The following is a 24,072-nucleotide window of genomic DNA, read 5'->3' on the forward strand; positions in this document are numbered from 1 at the left end:
TATTATCTGAATGGCAATAGATTGGGAGAAGGGGAAGTGCAAAGAGACCTGGGTGTTCTTGTGCACCAGTCGCTGAAGGTAAGCATGCAGGTGGTTAAGAAGGCAAATGGTATGTTGGCCTTTGTAGCAAGAGGGTTCGAGTACAGGAACAAGGATGTCTTGCTGCAGTTGCACAGGGCCTTGGTGAGACCGCACCTTGAGTATTGTGTGCAGTTTTGGTCACCTTATCTGAGGAAGGACGTTCTTGCCATGGAAGGAGTGCAGCGAAGATTCACCAGGCTAATACCTGGGATGGCAGGAATGACGTACGAGGAGAGATTGGGTCGATTGGGCTTGTACTCACTGGAGTTTAGAAGGCTGAGAGGGGATCTCATCAAAACCTATAAAATAATGTCAGGCCTGGACAGACTAGATGCAGGAAAGATGTTCCCGATGGCCGGAGAGTCCAGAACCAGGGGTCATAGTCTAAGGATAAGGGGTAAGCCATTTACGACTGAGATGAGGAGGAATTTCTTCACCCAGAGAGTGGTGAACCTGTGGAATTCTCTACCACAGAAGGCAGTGGAGGCCAATTCATTAAATATATTCAAGGAGTTGTTGGATATATTTCTTAAGGCTAAAGGGATATGGGGAGAAGGCAGGAACGGGGTACTGAATTTGGATGATCAGCCATGATCTCATTGAATGGCGGAGCAGGCTCAAGGGGCCGAATGGCCTACTCCTGCTCCTATCTTCTATGTTTCTATGTTTCATCCCCTCCCCCCTTTCCCAGCCCCTACACTTGCTTAAAAATCTGTTCCATTTCCTGCTTTTTTCCCAGTTCTGACAAAAGGTCATTGACCAGAAACGTTAACTCTGTTTCTCTCTTCACAGATGCTGCCTGACCTGCTGAGTTTCTCCAGCATTTTCTGTTTTTATATCGGGCACACATGTCGCTTTAGTGCTGTGCCTTTCTGAGAATCAGAGTCGAGAAGGTTTTAGCCCTGCTCAATTCTGATGGGCAGCAGCTGCCAGTGCTGCATCATCACCGTGAAGTGTTAATCAGATCAGTTATATTAAGGAAATGAAAATTAAATGGAAAAGTTAACATTTCAAGCAGTTTAGGAATTAATGAATTTCTACTTATGATTGATGTGAATTATCTGCATGAAGTACTTTGCCCCCAGATTCTTCTGAACCATGAATCATGCATAATGGTTTCCATCTCATTAAACACATTTATTCCTTCTGTTCCTTCCACCTTCATGAACTGTATTAAACACAATGTGCTGATCCGAGCACTGGATTTAGTTGGTGCAACTGTTAGCAATGTTAGACACTAGATATGGGATCAGTGGGAAGCTGGACTTATAAACTTTTTTTTTATTTTTTTTATAAAAAGTGTTGTGACTGACCACTCGGCATCAAACCGTTTTATCTGGGGTTGGGAGGGGGGGGGGGGGGGGGAAGGAAGGGGTAGGAGTATGTTACTTCAAATTACTTTCTGGGAAATGCTGCTTTAATCAACGAGCTGCCCCCATTCCAAGGCAGACCCTGAACATCCCCCGGGTCTGTCGAAACACCGAGCTGCGGAGTAGTCTGCACCCTTGGTGTCGACCTACCTTTTTCCTTCCATCAGACTCCTGAGGGGCAGCAGCCTGCTTCACTTTACCGTATCTTCGTGCTCCCCATTCCACCTACCTATCCCCCTATAGCTCTTCTCACACCATCAGTGTCTTGTATATATCTTTCATTTCTTTGAATTCTCTCCTCATCATTCCTCCTGCACACATCACTTCTGCCATTTAGCTATTCCCTCCTCTCCACCAGAGCTCATTCTATGTATTTTCCTCTGTCTGTTTTGCTGCTTTTTGCGTTTCCCCTCTTGCTCCGTTCCCATGCTCGGCTCCTTCTAAAATGTTGTTCATCTGCAACATCGTTCAGTTCTGAGGAAGGGTCCATGTGTGAAATGTCAACGGACTCGTGTTTTCTCGACAGAAACTACCTGACCTGCCGAGAGTCTCCAGCGTTTTCTGTTTTTGGGCCAGATTTGCAGCATCTGCAGTATTTTGCTTTTTGTTCACAGTAAGGCAGTTGCCCTCATAAGCAAAGGCACTAATTTACAGTGGCTGAACAGTTCAAATTCAGTTTTTATTGCGTCGAATTCTGTGACTTTTGCTGCTCTTTTGGGGATCAAATTCATCAATCCCATCTATTTTTCCGAACACACTAAATCAGTGGCTTTGCTCAGAAGCTGACAGGACTTTATGAATTATTGGTGCAACTGCACAGTTCTGTTCGCCACAGTACAGAAACGATATTGCAGCTACTGAAAAAATACAGAAGAGAGCAACCAGAATAATTGAGAGGATTGCTTGGATTGAGGAGCAATTATGTAAATTGAGCATGTTCTCAATGGAAAAAGAGACGGTTGCGAACTGATATGATTGCTGTTTTTAGAATTCTAAAGGGACGAGATAATGTAGGCCATGACGAGCTATTTCACCTTGTCCAGAACAGTAGCAGAGGACATGGCCTGCGCGTAAATTCAATGGGCCAGAATTTACTGTAAAAATAACAGTGAGGCTAACGGCGCTCACTGTTATTTCTGCGCAAATCGGTCAGCAACTTTAGGCGAGCGCAGATGGACAGTTAAACGTGAAAATACAAAAGTTGCTGTCCGAGATGTGGCGCTCCTCCATAGGCTGTGCAAAAACAGCACCTCGTCGTCTGGCTCCCCATTCAAACATACCGAGCGGCGTGAAGTTCCTGCACTGACGTCATTGATACGGACTGAACTCGCCACAGAAAGTTAAAGCTTGTCCATTTCAGTCCAAGTATCCTTTTTAACAGCGTGACAAGTCTTAATTACTGCCGAAACACTCTGGCACTGAAAATTAATTATTACAAGTTTGGAGTCGCATTACTTCAGCTTTTTATTGTTGTTGGAGAATTAAAGTAAAAAACCTTGAATTACATTTTTTTTTAAACTTTTTCTTTGTCTCTTTTCTCTCACTCTCTCTCTTTCTCTTAATCCTTTCTTTCTTTCCTTCCCTCTCTATTTCGCTTTCTGTACCTGATTTGACATTGAATTCACTATTCTAATTTACACTACCTGGTTCGGACTCTGCGCTGCTTATTAACATTTCTTCAATCTGATTGGTTATGGAGATACACAGTTGCTTGCCCTGTGCACACAGGTCCCAGATGCCCGGTTTCCATCTCCCACTAACAGCAACTTGCCGTGCAAAAGCTCATGGAAATTAAACGGGCAAGGACAAGTCAAACTAATGGCGGGTGCCGTTCGCTCGCCGGCTCCAGTAAATGCTGTCCCATTACTAATCTGTGGCAATATTATTCCAGTGAGCGAGTGGTCAGTTTATGGAACAGACTCCCCAGGGAGACGGTGGAAGCATTTAGTATTGCTTCATTCAAATGCAAATTAGATTTCAGAAAAACACATTTTGGATGCAGTATGAGAGTTATTTAAAACGTGACATGGCGTGCTTGGGAGGAACAGACGACTTTAGGCTGCTGCTTCTCAAAGCTCTCCACCACTGGGGTTTTCCTCATGTTCTGTCTGGGTGTTGCAGACTAATTGATATAATTTGATTGCTATGATTAGTCAATTACTCCATTATTGGATCATGCGATTGCCAGGACGGTAGAAGGCGAACTAAATGAACCTTGGTCTTTTTTTTGTCTAGCAATTCCTATAACCAATAATCCCCACCAATACTCGTTTGGTTTAGGTAACAGAGTGACACACAAGCACACCAAGTCCCTTCAGTTCCAAATTAAACAATTTACCTCCAAGGACTTTAAGTCACTGGAAACCCATCCTGTTGCCTTAGATGTGACGAGAATGTCTGATGAAATTAAATTTAAAAAACTTGACACTGGTTCATTTTCACTAATCCCAACTCGGAGTTAACAGTCGGTGAAAATAGCTGTTCCAGCATGTGGCACCCTCCTCCAGCTGTGATGTGACTCACGAGGCAACAATACATTACTGGATCTCTAACTTTTAATATGGCAATAAAGATAACTCATGCCAGCTGCACGAGACGCCTGTACCCCAAGGGGGCATATTAATGAAATGTCGTAATAATTAATTTACATTTTAAAGCCGGGTGGCCAAGGGTCATTTATTCATCCTGTTTTTAACCACATACCGAATTGAACAGCTCCTTGGTCAGGCCCAGGTAGTTGTGTAAAGCCAGGAAGGTCACTCTCTGCAAGCGCACCATGATTATCTGAGAAAGAGAGACACAGAGCACGGTTATCCTCAATGCCACATCAGTTTTAGTAGGATTTCATGAGAGTACAGTGGTAAGGTGTGGAACTACGTCCACTTGAACTGTGAAAGGTGCCCAGGGATACAATTACATATTTTATCCTTCCAAACTGGAGTTGTGCCTGGAGAACGAGTTTTGAGCTACATAAAAACTCAAGTGAAATACTGATGGTTACTGGTCTGTCACTGATGGTGGAAGCAATGCAGTGTAGAATTTACAGCACACGAGAAATGTACTAGCACAACATTAAAGTGTACTTTATATTTGCTTAATAAGCTCAGTGACAACAACACTGCGGAGATTTTGCTAATGGCAAGGCATAAGATTATTCCCAGTGTAAAAAAAAATGTACTCTTAGTGGTTAATGGTAATTTCACTGCCAACTCCATTGGCTGAAACAACATTCAGTGGTCATGAGCGAGATGTGGTGCCCCAGTTTATTTACAGAGCCATTTACCTTTTATAGAATCATAGAATGATACAGCACAGAGACCATTCTGCCCATCATGGCTGTGCTGGCTCCTTGAAAAAGCTATCCAATTTGTCCCACTCCCCTGCTCTTTCCCCACAGCCCTGTAATTTTTTTCCTTTTCAATTATTTACCAATGCCCTTTGGCAAGTTATTATTGAATCTGCTTGCATCAGCCTTTCAGGCAGTGCATTCCAGATCATCATAACTCACTGCAAGATGTTTTTTTTCCCTCTGGTCACCTCTGGCTCTTTTGCCAATTACCTTTAATATTGTACCATTTAGTTTATATTGCCTCTCCTCATTCTTCCTACCAAAATGAATCACTTCACTGCATTAAATTGTATCTGCCACGTGTCTGCTCATTTCACCAGTCTGTCTATGTCCTCCTGCAGTCCGTTACTATCCTCCTCACCGTTACTACATTTTCGAGTTTTGTGTCACCTGCAAACTTAATTATGCCCTGCATACCCGCGTCCAGGTCATTAATATAAATCAAAAAGAGCAGTGGTCCCAACACCGACCCCTGGGAAACACCACTGCACAATTCCCTCCAGTCTGAAAAACAACAATTCACCACTACTGTGCTTTCTGTCCCTTAGCCAATTTTGTATCCACACTGCCACTGCCCCTTTAATCCTATGGGCTTCAATTTTGCCAACGAGTCTATTATGTGGTACTTTACCAAACACCTTTTGAAAGTCCATATACACATCAACCGCACTACCCTCATCAACCCTCTCTTAGCTTCATCAAAGAACTCAATCAAGTTAGTCAAACACGATTTGTCTTTAACAAATCCATGCTGGCTTTCATTTATTAACCCATATTTTTCCACGTACCAATTAACTTTGTCTCGGATTACCATCTCAAAGTTTTCCCACCACCGACATTAGGCTGACTGACCTGTAGTTGCCGGGTTTATCCCTCTCGGCTTTTTTGAACAATGATGTAACACTTGCAATCTTCCAGTTCTCTGGCACCAGTCCCATATCTAGTGAGGGTTGGAAGATTGTGGCCAGAGCCTCCGCAATTTCCATCCTTACTCCCCTCAGCAACCTAGGATGCATCCTATCTGGACCGGGTGACTTTTTCTACTTTGAGAGCTAACAACCTTTTAAGTAACTCCTCTTTATCTATTTTTAATCCTATCCAATTTCTCTACAACCTCCTCCTTTACTATGACATTGGCAGCATCCTCTTCTTTAGTGAAGACAGCTGCAAAGTACTCACTGACTACCTCAGCCATGCTCTGCCTCCACAAGAAGATCTCCTTTTCAGTCGCTAATTGGCCCCACCCTTCCTTTGACTAACCTTTTACTATTTACATGTTTATAAAAGACTTTTTGGGTTCCTTTTCATCTTACCTGCTTATTTATTCCCATACACTCTCTTTGTCCCTTTATTCCCTTTTTTAGATCTCCCTTGGATTTTTTGGTATTCAGCTTGGTCCTCTACTGAATTATGAACCAGATATTTATCATAAGCCTCCATTTTCTGTTTCATATTAATCTCCAGATCTTTAGTCATCCAGGGAGCTCTAGCTTTGGATGACCTTCCTTTCCCCCCTCATGGGAGCGTGTCGAGTCTGTAGCCAAATTATCTCCTCGTTGAAGGCCTCCCATTGCTCTTTACTGTTTTACCTGCCAATCTTAGATTCTAATCCAACTGCGGCAGATCCCTTTTCAACTCACTGAAATTAGTCCTCCTCCAGTTGAGTATTTTCACATTTGATTTTTCCTTGCCCTTTTCCATAACTGCTCTAAACCAAATGATATTGTGATCGCCGTTTCCCACATGCTCTCCCACTGAACCATGCTCCACTTGCTCCACTTCATTCCCCAGAACCAGATCCAGCACTGCTTCCTTCCTCGTTGGGCTGGAAACATGATCAAGAAAGTTCTCTTGCACACATTTCAAGAATTCCTCCCCTTCTTTGCTCTTTACACTGTGATTTTCCCAGTCTATATTAGGATAATTGAAGTCCCCCATTATCACTACTCGAAAGTTCTTGCATCTTTCTGCAATTTGCCTGCAAATTTGCTCCTTTATCGCCGTCCCACTATTTGATGGCCTATAGCATACACCCAGCAGCATAACAGCTCCTCTGCTGTTCCTTAATTCTAACCAAATGGATTCTGTCTTCCATCCCTCAAGTACATCATCCCTTTCTAATGCTGTAGCAGTATAATTTGTAACATTTCCAGCAAGTGGCCATAATACGTCAATGGGCAAGCTCTGTGCCTGCTTTCACTCACGCAGAAGAATGGGTCATCCTTTGGATCCATATCTGCTGTCAACCCTCTGCATGGTGACTGGCTAGTGGTTAGGGGTTTCGTTGAGATAAATGTCAACTCTTCCAATAATTAATGCGTGTGAGAGATGGGAGGGGGAAGGGGCGGGGGGGCGGAGAAGAGGAGCAGACACATCATTGTTCAGTGCTCAGTCATACCACACCATTAAGTGCACCATGTAAGGTCGGTCGTCAGCTATACCTCTATGAAGTCAGTATTTACAAAAAGATTATTGGAATTAACTGTATTCCACTTTACTTCATTCTTTTTTATATTAAAAAGAGGACCTACATGCATATACAAAATTCCCAATCTATTACTTGTTTGATTTGGAGACCCTGCCTGAACAATCTGCCAAACTTATCTTTGAGCAAGAGTTCAAGTGATTCCTTCAGTTAATCAAATTATCATAGGACAGTAATTACAGTACACACCCGCTTCAGTGTATAGATCGCGGAAAGGGAGGTCAGACAGTTGAACCTAGCCAAAGCTCACAAATTTAGATGCTATTATATTACTAGGATGCTGTCAAATACAACAGGAGGATCTCGTGCAGTAGACAGCACTCGGCAGTGTAAATCACCCAACCTATCTCGTTCCAGGGCAGTGAAGACCCACTTCTTGTGGATCTGGTGGGTGTAATCAGCCACAGTGAACATGGGAGAGTGATGCAGGAGGTTGTTCTGGTGTCATCCCTCAACCCCCTTCCAGGATCCAGACCGCACCGAGCCACAAAGTAAAAAAGAGCTTTTAGGCTGACCAGCAGCCCCCCTCCCGCCCCCCAGGACTAAACTCAGCGATGCGAGTCAAATACTCAGCTGCACCCTGCACTGCAGCAGTTGCTGTTTTTAAAGTACCAATGCATTCTTACCTGAACCACTCTGACCAGGGTCTCCGGGTACTTCTGGAAGACTGACTGAAAAGCGCTGGCTGGCAATCGCAGAACAGTGGACGTGCACACTGCCCGGGCGGAGACAGTTTTATACGGAGCAGGGTAACCCTGGAAACTCAGCAAAACAGTAACACTTTAGCAAACCAATAAGATTGCACAACATTTTAAAGCACATCATATACAGTACTGCTACTCCAATGTCATCTCATCATGGGTGTTTAATTTCAGCTGGTCATGTTGTGGAGAGGTGAATCAGGAAGGGAAAGTCACACTGCTCGAGCTGAGCAACATCCTTAAGGAACAGTTTGCCATTTAGGTTGGCTTCAATAATTGATATCAAGATAGTTTCATTACAAGCCTAAGGAACAATGCAGCGGAAGGTGAGTAATGTACCTTGTGTAGGTATTACAGAATTAAAAACACATTCGGTGTCTCACAATGGCCCGGTGGGTATAGACAATGCTCGGCGTAGGACTAAGCTATGCATGCCAAAGAGGCTCAGATTCAACCCTCTCATCTGTGCATATTAGCTGGCTTCAGCAGTGGTTGGTGGTGGACGATGGGGGGGGGGGGGCGGGGGGGGGGGGGTGGAGAGAAAGACAGTTAGCCAGGGTTTCCGCTCCCCATTGTTAGCCAGTGATTTCTATTGGAAGTGTACGAGAGTGTGGGAGTCAGCAGAGGATAGGATCAGGATCAGGCTCAGCTGATAGCTTACTGGTTTTCACTCGATCGGCTCAAGTGAAGAATGACCATTTTGGGGCCAGGTAGCGGAAGTGTTCTTGGTCTCGATGACCCAAGCCAGAAAAAAGAAAGCAAGAAGGAACTTGCATTTGCATAGCATCTTTCACGACCGTAGGACACCCCAGATCACTTTACAGCCAAGGAAGTACTTTTGAAGTGTAGACATTGTTGTAATGTAGGAAACGCAGCAGCCAATTTGCACACAGCAAGGTCCCACAATCAGCAATGAGATAAACGACCAGATCATCTGTTCTACTGATGTTGGTTGAGGAATAAATATTGGCCAGGACACCGAGGAGAACTGCCCTGCTCTTCTTTCAAAAAAAATAGTGCCATGGGATCTTTTGCGTCTACCTGAGGGGGCAGACGGGACCTCGGCTCATCCAATGGATGACACCTCTGTACTCCCTCAGCACTGCACTGGAGCGTCAGCCTAGATTAGGTGCTCAAGTCTCTGGAGTGGGACTTGAACCCACAACCTTCTGACTCAGAGGCGAGGGCTTATCTGAGTGCAGAAGAAAAGGGGAGAAATCTGGAAAAAGAATGCACGCACAATATTGAAGTTGCATCAATACTGAGTCTGAAAGGACGCACTCAATCTGATAAATGTGAGCTTCACAATCCAGTACATTATCGGAAAGAAATGATCTTTTCCCGACATACTCTCAACTCAATGAAATAAATATACTTGTTTGGCCATATCAGGATTGAACACAACAAAAGCAGTGCTATTCAATCAAAACAAGTGTGATTGTATCAGATAATTGAACTGAGTGTGTGCTACAAACTGCAGAAGTGTAGCACTGACTTTCAACTGCACAGTAACCTCAAGTCTATTACTGTTATTCACATAAAAAATGAGTTGCTTCCAGACCACAGCTATCCCACGTCAAGAGCGATGAACTGATGAAATCTAGCACGCCTTTAACCTCCTTGTCACGGCACGATCATTGATGAGAAAACTTGTCAAATGATCGTGTTTGACTATCTCACACGAGAGAGTTACGTCGAAGATAGTCCTGGTCATGGATAGGCTGAAAAACTGGCCTTTGGAGCTGCTTTTCAGCTAGAGGCTAATGTTTGGGGATTTGCAAGGTGGACAGTGGGGACTAGTGAGACAAAGGAAAACAGGAACTCTAAAGCTTTTTTAAAAAAAACCAAGGATGGAATATAGTATTATAGATAAGTAAAAGTGAAAATAAAATGAAATGGGAACAGAGGGAATGGAAGACAGGGCAAAGGAATTTTTTTAAATAATTTTTGTTAAGTGCATATTTCGCTTCTACGGGCTGTCACAGGATTAAAAGGTACTCCTGACACCTGTGAGCTTTATTACTGTAATATTGGCATTTGATTCATCTTGATGGTGGGAGTTGCAAACTTTTTTTTAAAAATGGCTATACCAAGGAAACGGAAATCTCTCTGGCCCTGCCAGCAGTCCAGGGGTTAACACGCTGTGCAAAATTAATACTCATGTTTTATGCTAATGCTTTAATGTAACAAAAGAGGAAAGACAATGCAATGCACAAAGCAATGTGGACAAAGATATTCCAGATATGCAAAACATATGCAACCTGGATGACAGAATCCATCTGAACTGGTGATCATTGAATAATTCTTTATGCATTGATTATCATAAACCTATTAGAACAGACAAATGGAGGGCAGAGACACTGATAATATTGTTCCAGGGGCTGACATTTAGATTTGGCAGTGGGGCTGGATGAAAGGAGTGCCTCTTAAATCCATAAGTAGCCAGGCCAGAAGATCCAGTACAAGTCAATCAAACTCAAAGCACATAGCAAGACCTTCCTGGCCAAGTTATTGGATACATTTACTTCCCAGTATGGAATGAACTGTTGAGCTGCAACAACTGGCTTCAGTACCCCTGGTCTTTGAGGGGTGAGGGGTGGGATTCAGCCACAATTGCTGCGTCTGATCACTATCCAGTGGCTCCCACTGGAAAACGCACGTGCGCGTGCTGGGTGAGGGCGGGATTATGGTTGGCTGCGATGTGTCCCAATATCCAATAGCCTGCTGGCACTCACTGACTAGGCTGGGTGAGGTAATGAAGAGCTGCTGATGCCCAAGTAAGTGTACCCCAACCCAACAGGTCTCATCAGATACAATTCCAGGATATTAAAAGGGTAAAGCTAAGGGGGGGTTAAAGCCAAGGGGTTGGGGGGGGGGGGGGGGATAAAACTAAGGGAGGGTAATCTAGTGAGATATAACCACAGACATGAGGGTAATTAATTTCAGTAACTGTACGAGAAAAAGTGTATAGCACTCTGCTTAATAGGAACAGAGGAGCCATGCTTTGTGAAAAGAACACACATTTCTATAAATCAAAAAACTGAACATTGTTAAATATTTTACAAAAATTAAAGCGAGCTCGAGCATCACGGTCAGAATAAAATCCCAATCCAAACTGCCCCACACAGATCACAAGAACTTATTTAAAGTTGTGAGACTCACGCTGGCAACTAACATCCTCAAAAAAATTGGCTGCATGTTGTGCAGTATTTACTCACCGTGATGACATCCAGGATACTGAGGAGACTGTGCACACTGTCACCGGGCAGGACTTCTTTCACCACAACCTCAGTGCCATCCTGATCAAACAAAAGAACAAAAATGAACATTCAAGTAACTACTTAAAAGTACCGAAGTCACTAAATTTGACTCTATTAACCCTACTAACCACTCCAAAATGCATATTTTGATCGTTACCGGACATGGTGCATCGGTATGCCGCTGTATTGTAAGAGAAAGGTACAAGCCCATGATTCCCCAAACTGTGAGTGCCAGAGTGAGACAAGTGGGAGCTTGGGTGATTTCCTCACCTTCAAGACATTCTCAAAACACATCCCTTCGACTTTAATTTCAATCACCCCTCTTGATTTCGTCCTTCAGAGGAACAATAACAACAACTTGTATTTATATAGCGCTGTTAACGTAGTAAAACGTCCCAAGGTGCTGCACAGGAGTATTTTAAGACAAAAAATTTGGCACCGATCCACATAAGGATAAATTAGGGCAGGTGACCAAAAGCTTGGTCAAAGAGGTGGGTTTTGAGGAGCTTCTTAAAGGAGGAAAGCGAGGTAGCGAGGCGGAGAGGTTTAGGCAGGGAATTCCAGAGCTTGGGGCCCAGGCAACAGAAGGCACGGCCACCAATGGTTGAGCGATTATAATCAGGGATCCTCAAGAGGGCAGAATTAGAGGAGCGCAGATATCTCGGGGGGCTGTGGGGCTGAAGGAGATTAGAGAGATAGGAGCAGGAGTAGGCCATTGAGCCCCTTGTGCCTGTTCTGCCATTCAATGAGATCATGGCTGCTCTGTGACCTAACTCCATACACCCGCCTTTGCCCCATATCCCTTAATACCTTCGGTTAACATCAATCTCAGATTTAAAATTAACAACTGACCTAGCATTAACTGCCATTTGCGGAAGAGAGTTCCAACCTTGCATGTGGAAGTGTTTCCTAGCTTCACTCCTGAAAGGCCTGGCTCTAATTTTTAGACTACGCCCCCAGTCCTAGACTCCCCAACCAGCGGAAAAAGTTTCTCTCTATCCAAACTATCAGCTCCCCTTAATATCTTGAAAACTTCGATCAAATCACACATTAACCTTCTAAATTCCAGGGAATACAAGCCTAGCTTCCCAGCTCAGTGTCTGTTTTCCTCCTGTCTACATATGAAGGTCCTTGGGACATTTTGGTGCATTAAAAGAGCGGTACTTCCCCTCGCCCCCACAAAGGAATAAAAAAGATTCAGAGATCATGGATGTGTTTTTTCTTTCTCCACTCTCACTCACTGGCCCAAGAGCAACATTGGGAGCAGCTGGACCAAGTAATAACCCTGCCTTCTTGGGCAAGGAATGGCACAAGGAGCCTTAGAGTGAAATAAAAGGAATTCAATGTAATGGCAAAGTGCTTTGGCTGCTCCTATTGTTAGCCACACAAAAAGGTTCACAAGATAAATACACACTGCTGAGGGATGTCATTCAGCCCATTTGAGTTAACCTAACCAAAAAGAAACACCTCCAGTCCCATTGTTACAGCTCCATATTGGCTCTTAAATTACTAAGATGTTTGCCTCCATTACCGAGCCAGAAGTCTATTCTTCCTGTGAAGCAGAACTTACTGACATTTGTGTTAAATTTGCCTTTCATAAGTTGAATGTGTGCCTCTGTCATGGTTTACCTTGGAGTAGTGTTCCAGATTTAAACAGGAGTCGGCCATTTGCCCCTCGAGCCTGTTCCACCATCCAATTAGATCATGGCTGATCTGTATCTCAGCTCCATCCACCCGCCTTGGTCCCACAACCCTCAATACCCTTGCTTAACAAAAATCTATCTATAATATTTACTTATTCTATGTTGTTTAGTATCTGAATATGTATTTCGTAAGATTTCGAGTCATCTTATTTCAAGATGCTCCCGACATCAACCATGCCATGGTAGGGAGACATTAACTGAAGGCCCACTGGGCAAGAAACAATGTGAGTTTCATCCCAGAATACTCTTGTAAACCATCTAGTAGCCAATTATGGAATGTCATTGACATGGAATACAGATTGCATGGCCACCCTTTGGACACAAGAGAGGTGAGGCACTGGGAAACCAAGAAAGGGGAAAATTCATGGCAAAATGGCTATTTTGTGATTCTTTGCAAATACACCGGCTCGTTTGTACTGCACATAAGTAATTGAAAGCTGATGCACAATTCACTGTTAGCTTCGCTCAGAGTCAGAAGGCTGTGGGTTCAAGGACTTGAGCATATGATCCAAGCTGTCACTTGTGTGCTGCTTGTCAGAGGGGTGCCATCCTTCAGATGAAACATTAAACCAAGGCCACATCTGCCTGTTTAGATGGTTAACTTGAGCATTAAAGATTTCATGGCACTATTCAAAGAAGAGCAGTGAGCTCTCCTAGTATCCTGGTCAACATTACTCCCTCAACCATCACCATCAAAAATAGATTCACTGGCCATTCACCTCATGGCCGTTATGGGACCTTGATATGTACAAAGTGGCTGCCACGTTCACCTTCAAAGCAATTTGTTTTATGTAAAGCCCTTGGGTGTTTTTCTGAGACATATAAATGCGAGTCTTCCATTCTTTCTTTCACTGATAACAAGCCACTTGGCAGAGTTGTTTTGCTGCTGCTCCGGTCTTGTAGACATTAGGATTAATAAAACAACCATTTGTTTATGCCTTATTTCAGTTTTTCTGCAAAGTTTTTCTATTTGGAGTATTTATGTTTAAGCAGTAAGTGCCATCACCAGGGATACAGCCAGGAGAAGCTACAAAGCCTTGAAGAAGCTGGATCAGCATCTGTAAAAATAAAGGGCACTGCTTGGATGAGTTACCGACCCAGATTGTGAGGGAGCTGGATTAACATCAGTAGAGATACAGTCAGTAACACAGGACGCTGGGGGAGAGGGGTTACTGAGTGACAGTGTGAAGGAGCTGGATTAACATCAGTAGAGATACAGTCAGTAACACAGGGCGCTGGGGGAGGGGTTACTGAGTGACAGTGTGAGGGAGCTGGATTAACATCAGTAGAGATACAGTCAGTAACACAGGGTGCTGGGGGAGAGGGGTTACTGAGTGACAGTGTGAGGGAGCTGGATTAACATCAGTAGAGATACAGTCAGTAACACAGGGCGCTGGGGGAGAGGGGTTACTGAGTGACAGTGTGAGGGAGCTGGATTAACATCAGTAGAGATACAGTCAGTAACACAGGGCGCTGGGGGAGGGATTACTGAGTGACAGTGTGAGGGAGCTGGATTAACATCAGTAGAGATACAGTCAGTAACACCGGGCGCTGGGGGAGAGTGGATACTGAGTGACAGTGTGAGGGAGCTGGATTAACATCAGTAGAGATACAGTCAGTAACACAGGGCGCTGGGGGAGAGGGGTTACTGAGTGACAGTGTGAGGGAGCTGGATTAACATCAGTAGAGATACAGTCAGTGACACCGGGCGCTGGGGGAGAGGGGTTACTGAGTGACAGTGTGAGGGGAGCTGCATTAACATCAGTAGAGATACAGTCAGTGACACAGGGCGCTGGAGGGAGAGGTTACTGAGTGACAGTGTGAGGGAGCTGCATTAACATCAGTAGAGATACAGTCAGTAACACAGGGCGCTGGGGGAGAGGGGTTACTGAGTGACTGTGAGGGAGCTGGATTAACATCAGTAGAGCTACAGTCAGTAACACAGGGCGCTGGGGGAGAGGGGTTACTGAGTGACAGTGTGAGGGAGCTGGATTAACATTAGTAGAGATACAGTCAGTAACACAGGGCACTGGGGAGAGGGGTTACTCAGTGACAGTGTGAGGGAGCTGGATTATCAGTAGAGATACAGTCAGTGACACAGGATGCTGGGGGGAGAGGGGTTACTGAGTGACAGTGTGAGGGAGCTGGATTAAGATCAGTAGAGATAGTCAGTAACACAGGGCGCTGGGGGAGAGGGTTACTGAGTGAGCTGGATTAATCAGTAGCGATACAGTCGGTAACACAGGGCGCTAGGGGGAGGGGTAACTGAGTGACAGTGAGGGAGCTGGATTATCAGTAGGGCGCTGGGGGAGGGGTTACTGAGTGACAGTGCGAGGGAGCTGGATTAATATCAGTAGCATTACAGTCGGTAACACAGGGCGCTGGGGGAGAGGGGTTACTGAGTGACAGTGTGAGGGAGCTGGATTAACATCAGTAGAGATACAGTCAGTAACACAGGGTGCTGGGGGAGGGGTTACAGAGTGGCAGTGTGAGGGAGCTGGATTAACATCAGTAGAGATACAGTCAGTAACACAGGGCGCTGGGGGAGTGGGGTTACTGAGGGACAGTGTGAGGGAGCTGGATTAACATCAGTAGAGATACAGTCAGTGACACCGGGTGCTGGGGAGGGGGGGTTACTGAGTGACAGTGTGAGGGAGCTGGATTAACAGCAGTAGAGATAGTCAGTGACACAGACTGGTAGGGAAGGGGTTACTGAGTGACAGTGAGCGGTGCCGGATTAACATGGGTAGAGTAGTCAGTAACAGAGTGGGAGATCCGGCAGAGATACAGTCAGCAGCAAAGGGCACTGGCTGGGAGGAATTACTGGGCCTGAGAATGTGATTAAATCCCCCGTCACACCTGGAGTAATTACCACTGCCGTTAATGTAAACTCAGCTCCATCACACACGTCAAACAGTGCAACTCGTCTCAGATAACAACTCCAATGTGATCAGCCTCCACTATTTAAACATAACTATTAAAAGATTAAAAAGGGAGCATATTAAAATTAGTAACCCTGTAATGGTTTGATTTTTGATGTGAGCCAGGACATGCCACTGCTGAAACAAAATGATTCTAAACGGTTAAAGCTGCTCTTCAGTACAGGAGGGAAGCGCGTTCTTACATTCTCGCTGATGCAAAGTTCCAGCCTCCCGTCCTGTACCACGTAAATGCTGTCATCGATCTCGCCTGGACGGAAGACGTACTCCCCGTCGTGGAACTGCACAAAGAACATGTGTTTACACAGTTCCAGAAACAGTGGTTTCTCAAAGTGTCCCAACACCCTGCAAGCATAAAGAGCGACACATTTAGCGCTGTAACGCAAATAACAGAAGATGCTGCAAATGCCCAGCAGCTCCCTCGGCTTCGGTAAGAGACAGGTTTGAGTTTGAGTGTAGGCTCTTTATCAGAATGTTTAACACGGACCCTCATTCGTGATTCACAGCAGAGCCACAGACACTTGTGTGATCAGTCCCGATTTACTTCCGTAAGGAGCTTCACTTACATCACCGCTATGTTACACTCCCTTATTGGCACTGCACCCACACCATAAACAATCAAATCAGAACTCGCTCTGAAACACCCATGAGCTCACTCAGGGCTTTCCCTGCCTCCTGTAAATGCTCAGAATGGAACTGGTATTTTACTGTCAAAGTTTAGGATTGAAATATATATATAGTGGCTCAGTGGGGACGACAGAGCCATATAATAATTCCCTGGCACATATAACAATTCCCACATGGCAGCTGTCTCTCACTCTGCCAGCGTATTTCACACTTCATCTAGAGCCATCCTTTGTCTCTTTACCTGTCCTATTACCATCTCGTCTCGCCTTGAATATCTCTTAATGTCTCCTAACCTCTCACTGACCTTCCCTTTTGTTCTTTCATCCCCTCCCCCATTTCCCAGCCCCCAAACTTGCTTTTTCATCCGTTTCATTTCCTGCTTTTTTCTCAGTTCTGACGAAGGGTCTTTGACCTGAAACGTTAACTCTGTTTCTCTCCACGGATGTGGCCTGGCCTGCTGAGTTTTTCCAGCGTTTTCTGTTGTTATTTTTAATAATTCCCTGGTGTGTGCTGAGTGTTCCAGCTTTACTTATTCTAACGTTGTTTCGTATCCTAATATATAGTTGATGTCAAACCATGCCATGATAGGGAGGCACTAACTGAAGGCCCACTGAGAAAGAAACAATCTGACAGAGTTTCATCCCAGGCTGCCCTTGAGCCTCCTAGAAGCCAATTTTGGAATGTCAGTAACATTTAGCAATAAAAACAGAAACTGCTGGAAAGACAGCAATTCCCTAGTGTGTGCAGAGTTTACTGCTCTCTGCCAGGTCAGCTACTGGCACATTATAATAGCCAACAGGAAACCCCTGCTTTTGGGTTGGGGTGGAGGGAAAAGAAAATAAATATATTTTTATTTTCCAATCAGCCAGGGTTCCCTGTTGACCATCTGATGAGTCTCACTGGAGGCGTCGACGTGTTGACATCTGGTGGGGCCAGATTCGGTCTTTGCTGTGATGTCCCCGCCCAGTGGTGAAGCCCCCCCCGCCCCCCCAACCCCTCCAACACTATCTAGGCTTATACCTGGGCACCCCTGTGCTACCAGAAGCTGCTTGCATCTGCAGAACTGCACCGGAGTATAGGTCAGTGCCTTCAGTAGAGCAGTAGCAGGAGGGGACGTTTTGCAGAATGTGTCTCTGCATGTACATATACTGCATGTCACAGTGCAATTCAGGACAGTCATCCTGCTGTGAATATACAGCACCAGAGGGCAGCTTTAAAAGAATTTGGGCCCAGTGTTGATCCTTTTTCACCTCATCCCTAAATATCTTCCCTGCTCTCCTTAAGTTTCATGCTCTTGTTGGGAGTACAGTTTCACAGATGCCAACAGCCTCCAACACTTCAGGGAACAGTTCAGTCAAATTGCCATTCTTTGTGCATAGGCCTACTCAGAGTGTAGGCAGATTATCAGATGATTAATTTTATCACAGCCAAGTCCAATCCTGTCCTCACCCAATGTGCACTTTCCAGCAGTAATCAACACCAGGAGCCCCTAGCTGCTATCCCCCCGGCCCGGGTGACGAGAAGGCCAACGGTAACACTCCGACTACTGGCCCAGCCGAGATTAGCTATCTCGGTTTAGATTTGGGGGATCCAACCCAAGGCCTTATAGACTGCGTGGCTTAATATTGCACTGGGCCGTACCTATACCATTGGGTCATCAGGGTACAGGACCCAAATTTTAAAAACTACCAGAAGTTCAGATCCCTCATTTGAACAGGCAAAACGTCAGTTCAAAACAGCCTGCACCAAACTCTAGCAGAAGCTATGAAGATCACATATACTTGCATACACAGGAATGGGAAAAAAATTGAAAGCTTCCAACTCTTCAAACTTACTGTACAGCAATATGTATACAAGACTTGAGAAACACCCAAGGTGCTGAGCAAGCAAATCTTGCTCCCGGAGCAGACATACTTTAATCGGATTTTTATGAGCGTGCTATACGGCAAATTAACCTTTAACCTGCTGAAAATACCTAAAAAATCCATCTGAATGAGAGTGGCAGGGCTGGGAAACATGGGCGTTACGGTTGTCTAGACTGCATGCTCTGGGCATTAGGAGGAGCTCAATTCAAGTTATTAAGTGAGTCATTATTTTTATTAGTTTAGACATTCTGTCCAGTTTATTGATCATTAAATGCCAACCAGTTTAAAAAGTGCTCTGACGCGAGCGAGCGTTCAAAATTTAATAAGGCCCTTGATGGATGAATTCTTTCTTGGGTTGCAGTGTTACTCGGAGCCATTCAAGTGAATGTTTAGCATTATAATGAATAAAACTGCTGGCTAACCCAAGACAGTAGGTCTGGACATGAGCTGTGATGTACCTGGAATAGACGCTTATTTAAAGCCATGGAGGTTACCTTTTGTACATCAATAACTCAGAATAGTGTCTAAGGCATGAACTGGACGTTAGGGACGCAGTTGCAATAGAAGGGAAGGCTTGTCAAAACTTTTACGTGTTCGAGATTCCCTTCTCTCTGGCCACTCAGAATTTCTCAGTCGACAGATTAGTCAGACAACCCGGTGTCCCAAAACCTTGCTGGGCGTTGCCAGAGATGTGCGCTCTGCACTGACTCACTGATTTTCTTTCCCTCCTTTTGTGAGGGAACCAGCAAGTCTGCAATTAATACCTCCCACTGTGGAACATAGGAGCAGGAGTAGGCCATTCAGCCCCTCGAACCTGCTCCACCATTCAATTAGATCATGGCTGATCTGTACCTCAAATCCAGCTCTCTGTTTTGGTTCTGTAACCCTTAATGCTATTACCTAACAAAAAGCGATCAATCTCAGTTTTGAAATTTTCAATTGACGAAATAGTTTTTCCTCCATCTACCCTATCAAATCCTTTAATCATCTTCATCACCTCAATTAGATCATCCCTTAATCTGCTATACTCAAAGGAGTGAGTACAAGCCAAGTCTGTGCAGCATGTCCTCATAATTTAACCCTTTTAGCCCCGGTATCATTGTGGTGAATTTGTGCTGCATCCCCTCCAAGGCCAATATATCCTTCCTGAGGGGCAGTGCCCAGAATTGAATAGAGTGCTCCAGATGGGGTCTAACCAGAGCTTTATATAACTGTAACATAACTTCCACCCCTTTGAATTCCAGCCCCCTTGAGGTAAAGGGCAACATTCCATTAGCCTTTTGTACCTGTTCGCTAGCTTTAGTGATGGAGGTCAGGTAGCTTTGCGGAACACCTCCGTTCAGTCCATAAGGGTGACCCCGAGCTTCCGGTCGCCTGTCATTTTAATTCACCGCTCCATTCCCACTCGGACCTTACCGTCCTTGGCCTCTTGCATTGTTCCACGGAAGCTCAACGTAAACTCGAGGAACAGCACCTCATCTTCCGATTAGGCACTCTGCAGCCTTCCGGACTCAATATCGAGTTCAACAATTTTAGATCATAACCTCGGCCCCTATTACATTTTTAATTATATATTTTTTTCCACCCCTTTGTTTTGGGTCTTCCCTTCCCTCCCCCCTTCCTCTTTTTTTTTTCTCTCTCCCACATGGCAGCTGTCTCTCATCCTGCCAGTACACTTCACACCTAATCTGAGCCGTCTTTTGTCTCCACTGTCCTATTACCATCTCGTCTGGTTTTGAATACCTCTTAATGTCTCTTTACTTCTTTTGTCCGATCGCAGCCCTGCCTTCGATCTATTTTATTTCCTTTCCAGTTTTGAAAAAGGGTTAGACCCGAAACGTCGACTCTAATTTCTCTCCACGGATGTTGCCTGGCCTGCTGAGTTTTTCCAGCATTTTCTGTTGTTAGCTCAGGTAGTTGGTCAAACATTAGCCTCGGGGCCAAATGGTCTGGACTTTGAATCCCGTAGAGCTCCTTCGTCCTTCCAGAGGCAGATAAAATGAACACTATGCCTTGGGACAAGGGAAGAAAGCAGGAGCCTGAAGGGACAGAGCAGTGTTTGAAACACTGTTGCAGCATCGTCTAGCTGCTCATGAAACCATGAACAGTGATGCACCCAAAGGGCACCGAGTGCCTAATAGAGACTGACCTTCGCGAATAATCCCCATTGCTAGGAACTAGAGACCCGGAGCATGAAAACTTGGCCTCCATGATCCCTGCTAAAAAGATATAATTAATTAAAAAAATTCTGGATATTTTAAACTTGGGAGGGAGAAACCTGCAGAAATAGTGCAAATATAAATACATTTTCACAGAACATGTCTCATGTTCAGAGTCTCAGTAAAATCTAGCATAGAGTAATCAATCCTTTACGTGTACCTGCAGAGTAATTTAGTTTTATTTCGTTTAGCCTCTCTTCCGTTGTGCATGTTTCCACTCTTACCTATCCTGTCGTAGCCAGAGAATCTCCTGCAACGGCTTCTCTTCCGACCCCCGCACCGTTACCTCTGGCGTCCCCCAAGGATCTATCCTTGGCCCCCCCTCCTATTTCGCATCTACATGCTGCCCCTCGGCAACATCATCCAAAACACGACGTCAGTTTGCACGTGTGCGCGGACGACACCCAGCTCTACCTCACCACCACCTCTCTCGACCCCTCCGCTTTCTCTGTTGTCAAACTGCTTGTCCAACTTCCAGTCCTGGCTGAGCCAAAATTTCCTCCAGTTAAACATTGGGCAGACTAAATCCATTGTCTTCGGTCCCCGCCACAAACTCCATTCCCCTCGCCACCAATCCCATCCCCCTCCTTGGCCACTGTCTCAACCTCGGCGTCCTATCTGACCCAGAGCTGAGCTTCCAGCCCTAAATCAATCACTAAGACCACCCACTTCCACATCCGTAATATCGGCCCTCTCCGCCCCCGCCTCGGCCCATCTACTGCTGAAACCTTCATCTGTGCCTTTGCCACCTCCAGACTATTCCAATGCTCTCCTGGCCAGCATCCAACCTTCCATAAACTTCAACTCATCCAAAACTCTGCTGCCCGTATCCGAACTCACACCAAGTCCCGTTCACCCCTCACAACCGTACTTGCGGGCCTACATTGGCTCCCAGTCCCTGAACGCCTCGATTTTAAAATTCCTCCATGGCCTCGTCATTCCCTATCTCTGTAACCTCCTCCAGCCCTGCAACCCTCTGAGAACTCGGTGTTCCTTCAATTCTGACCTTTGGCATCCCCCACTTACTTCATCGCACCATTGACAGCCGTGCCTTCAGCCATCTAGGCCCCAAGCTCTGGAATTCCCTCCCTAAACCTCTCTACCACTCTCTCCTCCTTTAAGGCACTCCTTAAAACCTACCTCTGTGGCCAAGATTTTGATCACCTGTCCTAATGTCTCCTTCTTTGGTTCGGTGTTAATTTTTGTCTATTAACGCTCCTGTGAAGCGCCTTGGGACGTTTTACTATGTTAAAGGTGCTATATAAATGCAAGTTGTTATCACTTCTGACCACAGTAAATGCCACTTTATAGCACAAGTACAGGCGCTGTGCTGTCATCCTGTTATTACTACAAGTTCAAATAATTGTATAAATGTTTAGCTGCTGACATTTCCAGTATTTTCCAATATTAAAAACTGCTGGGTCTAGAGGGCAGATCACTAGCCCAATAAAATGATAATGCAGCTCAAAACTTGAATCATACCCTCCTGAATACATCTTACAAGCTGTTTACCAGCATTTCTTTAGAAATATTTAACCCATTCCAGTCAGCATTATAACTAATCCTGTCGTCATTAGCCTACAATAACATACAGCAGACTAAGCTGATAAATCACTCAAGTGCAATGGGAACTGAAGATTGATGCGTGACTGTAGAAAGCATTAGCATGTATAGTTATCGCCCCCGTTTCGCTTCCACCCTTCCCTTTGTGTAGCCTCATCTCTCTCCCCCTCATCATCCTGAACTCCTCCCTCCCTCCCTCCCTCTCACACCGCCCGCATCTCCTCTCCACTGGCCCATCTCCCATTATTTGCTCATCATCACTCCAGTTCTTACTTGGTAACTCAGGCCTCTAACCCTGGGGATCAGCCTCAGGGCTTTTCTCAGCCCTGTTTCCAGCACTTGGGTCTTGCTAGCCAGAACTTGACACGGTCTGACCAGAACACTCTACGATTTGATCGGACAAAGTCAACATGGATTTACAAAAGGTAAATCATGCTTGACTAATCTACTGGAATTTTTTGAGGATGTAACTGGTAGAATAGATAAGGGAGAACCAGTGGATGTGGTGTATTTGGACTTTCAGAAGGCTTTCGATAAGGTCCCGCATAAGAGATTAACGTGTAAAGTTAAAGCACATGGGATTAGGGGTAAGGTACTGACTTGGATAGAGAACTGGTTGGCAGACAGAAAGCAAAGAGTTGGAATAAACGGGTCTTTTTCCGAGTGGCAGGCAGTGACTAGTGGGGTACCGCAGGGATCGGTGCTAGGACCCCAGCTATTCACAATATATATTAATGATCTAGACGAGGGAACTAGATGTAATATCTCCAAGTTTGCAGGTGACACAAAGCTGGGTGGGCGTGTGAGCCAAGAGGAGGATGCAGAGAAACTCCAGTATGATTTGGACAGGTTGGGTGATTGGACAGATGCAGTATAATGTGAATAAATGCGAGGTTATCTACTTTGGTGGCAAAAACAGGAAGACAGATTATTATATGAACGGCAATAGATTGGGAGAAGGGGAAGTGCAACGAGGCCTGGGTGTCCTTGTGCACCAGTCGCTGAAGGTAAGCATGCAGGTGCAGCAGGCGGTTAAGGCGGCAAATGGTATGTTAGCCTTCGTAGCGAGAGGATTCACGTACAGGAGCAAGGATGTCTTGCTGCAGTTGTACAGGGCCTTGGTGAGACCACACCTTGAGTATTGTGTGCAGTTTTGGTCGCCTTATCTGAGGAAGGATGTTCTTGCCATGGAGGGAGTGCAGCGAAGATTCACCAGGCTGATACCTGGGATGGCAGGAATGACGTATGAGGAGAGATTGGGTCGATTGGGCTTATATTCGCTGGAGTTTAGAAGAATGAGAGGGGATCTCATTGAAACTTATAAAATTCTAACAGGACTAGACAGACTAGACACAGGAAGGATGTTCCCGATGTCGGGGGAGTCCAGAACCAGGGGTCACAGTCTAAAGATAAGGGGTAAGCCATTTAGGACAGAGATGAGGAGGAATTTCTTCACCCAGAGAGTGGTGAACCTGTGGAATTCTCTACCACAAAAGGCAGTTGAGGCCAATTCATTAAATATATTCAAGAAGGAGTTAGATATATTTCTTAAGGCTAAAGGGATATGGGGAGAAAGCAGGGACAGGGTACTGAATTTGGATGATCAGCCATGATCTCATTGAATGGCGGAGCAGGCGCGAGGGGCCGAATGGCCTACTCCTGCTCCTATCTTCTATGTTTCTATGATCATGACCGCCTCAGACTTGTATTCAGCTGTTTTGGCTGTATAAAAAGAAAGACTTGCATTTATATAGCGCCTTTCAAGACCTCATACGTCCCAAAGTGCTTTACCGCTAATGAAGTGCTTTTTGAAGTGCAGTCACAGTTGTAATGTAGGGAAACGCGGCAGCCAATTTGCACACAGCAAGGTCCCACAAACAGCAATGTGATAATGACCAGATTATTATCAC

The 24,072-nt window shown here is 45.1% G+C and overlaps 1 protein-coding gene across 1 annotated transcript in view; it reads right to left on the bottom strand.

The window, feature by feature from the left end:
* The window catches only part of pnpla7b (patatin-like phospholipase domain containing 7b), a 320,770-nt gene that overhangs the window by 236,217 nt on the left and 60,481 nt on the right, over window positions 1-24,072 (bottom strand). Inside the window, exons 8-11 of the mRNA XM_085965146.1 lie at window positions 16,074-16,233; window positions 11,205-11,285; window positions 7,912-8,040; window positions 4,155-4,235 (exon numbers count right to left, since the gene is read on the bottom strand). Of these exons, the coding sequence (XP_085821272.1) occupies window positions 4,155-4,235; window positions 7,912-8,040; window positions 11,205-11,285; window positions 16,074-16,233 (451 nt within the window). The remainder of the gene's footprint in view (window positions 1-4,154; window positions 4,236-7,911; window positions 8,041-11,204; window positions 11,286-16,073; window positions 16,234-24,072) is intronic.

This window comes from Somniosus microcephalus, chromosome 23, assembly GCF_052327205.1.
Source record: "Somniosus microcephalus isolate GS21.2 chromosome 23, FLI_Smic_1.0, whole genome shotgun sequence".
Lineage (NCBI taxonomy): Eukaryota > Metazoa > Chordata > Chondrichthyes > Squaliformes > Somniosidae > Somniosus > Somniosus microcephalus.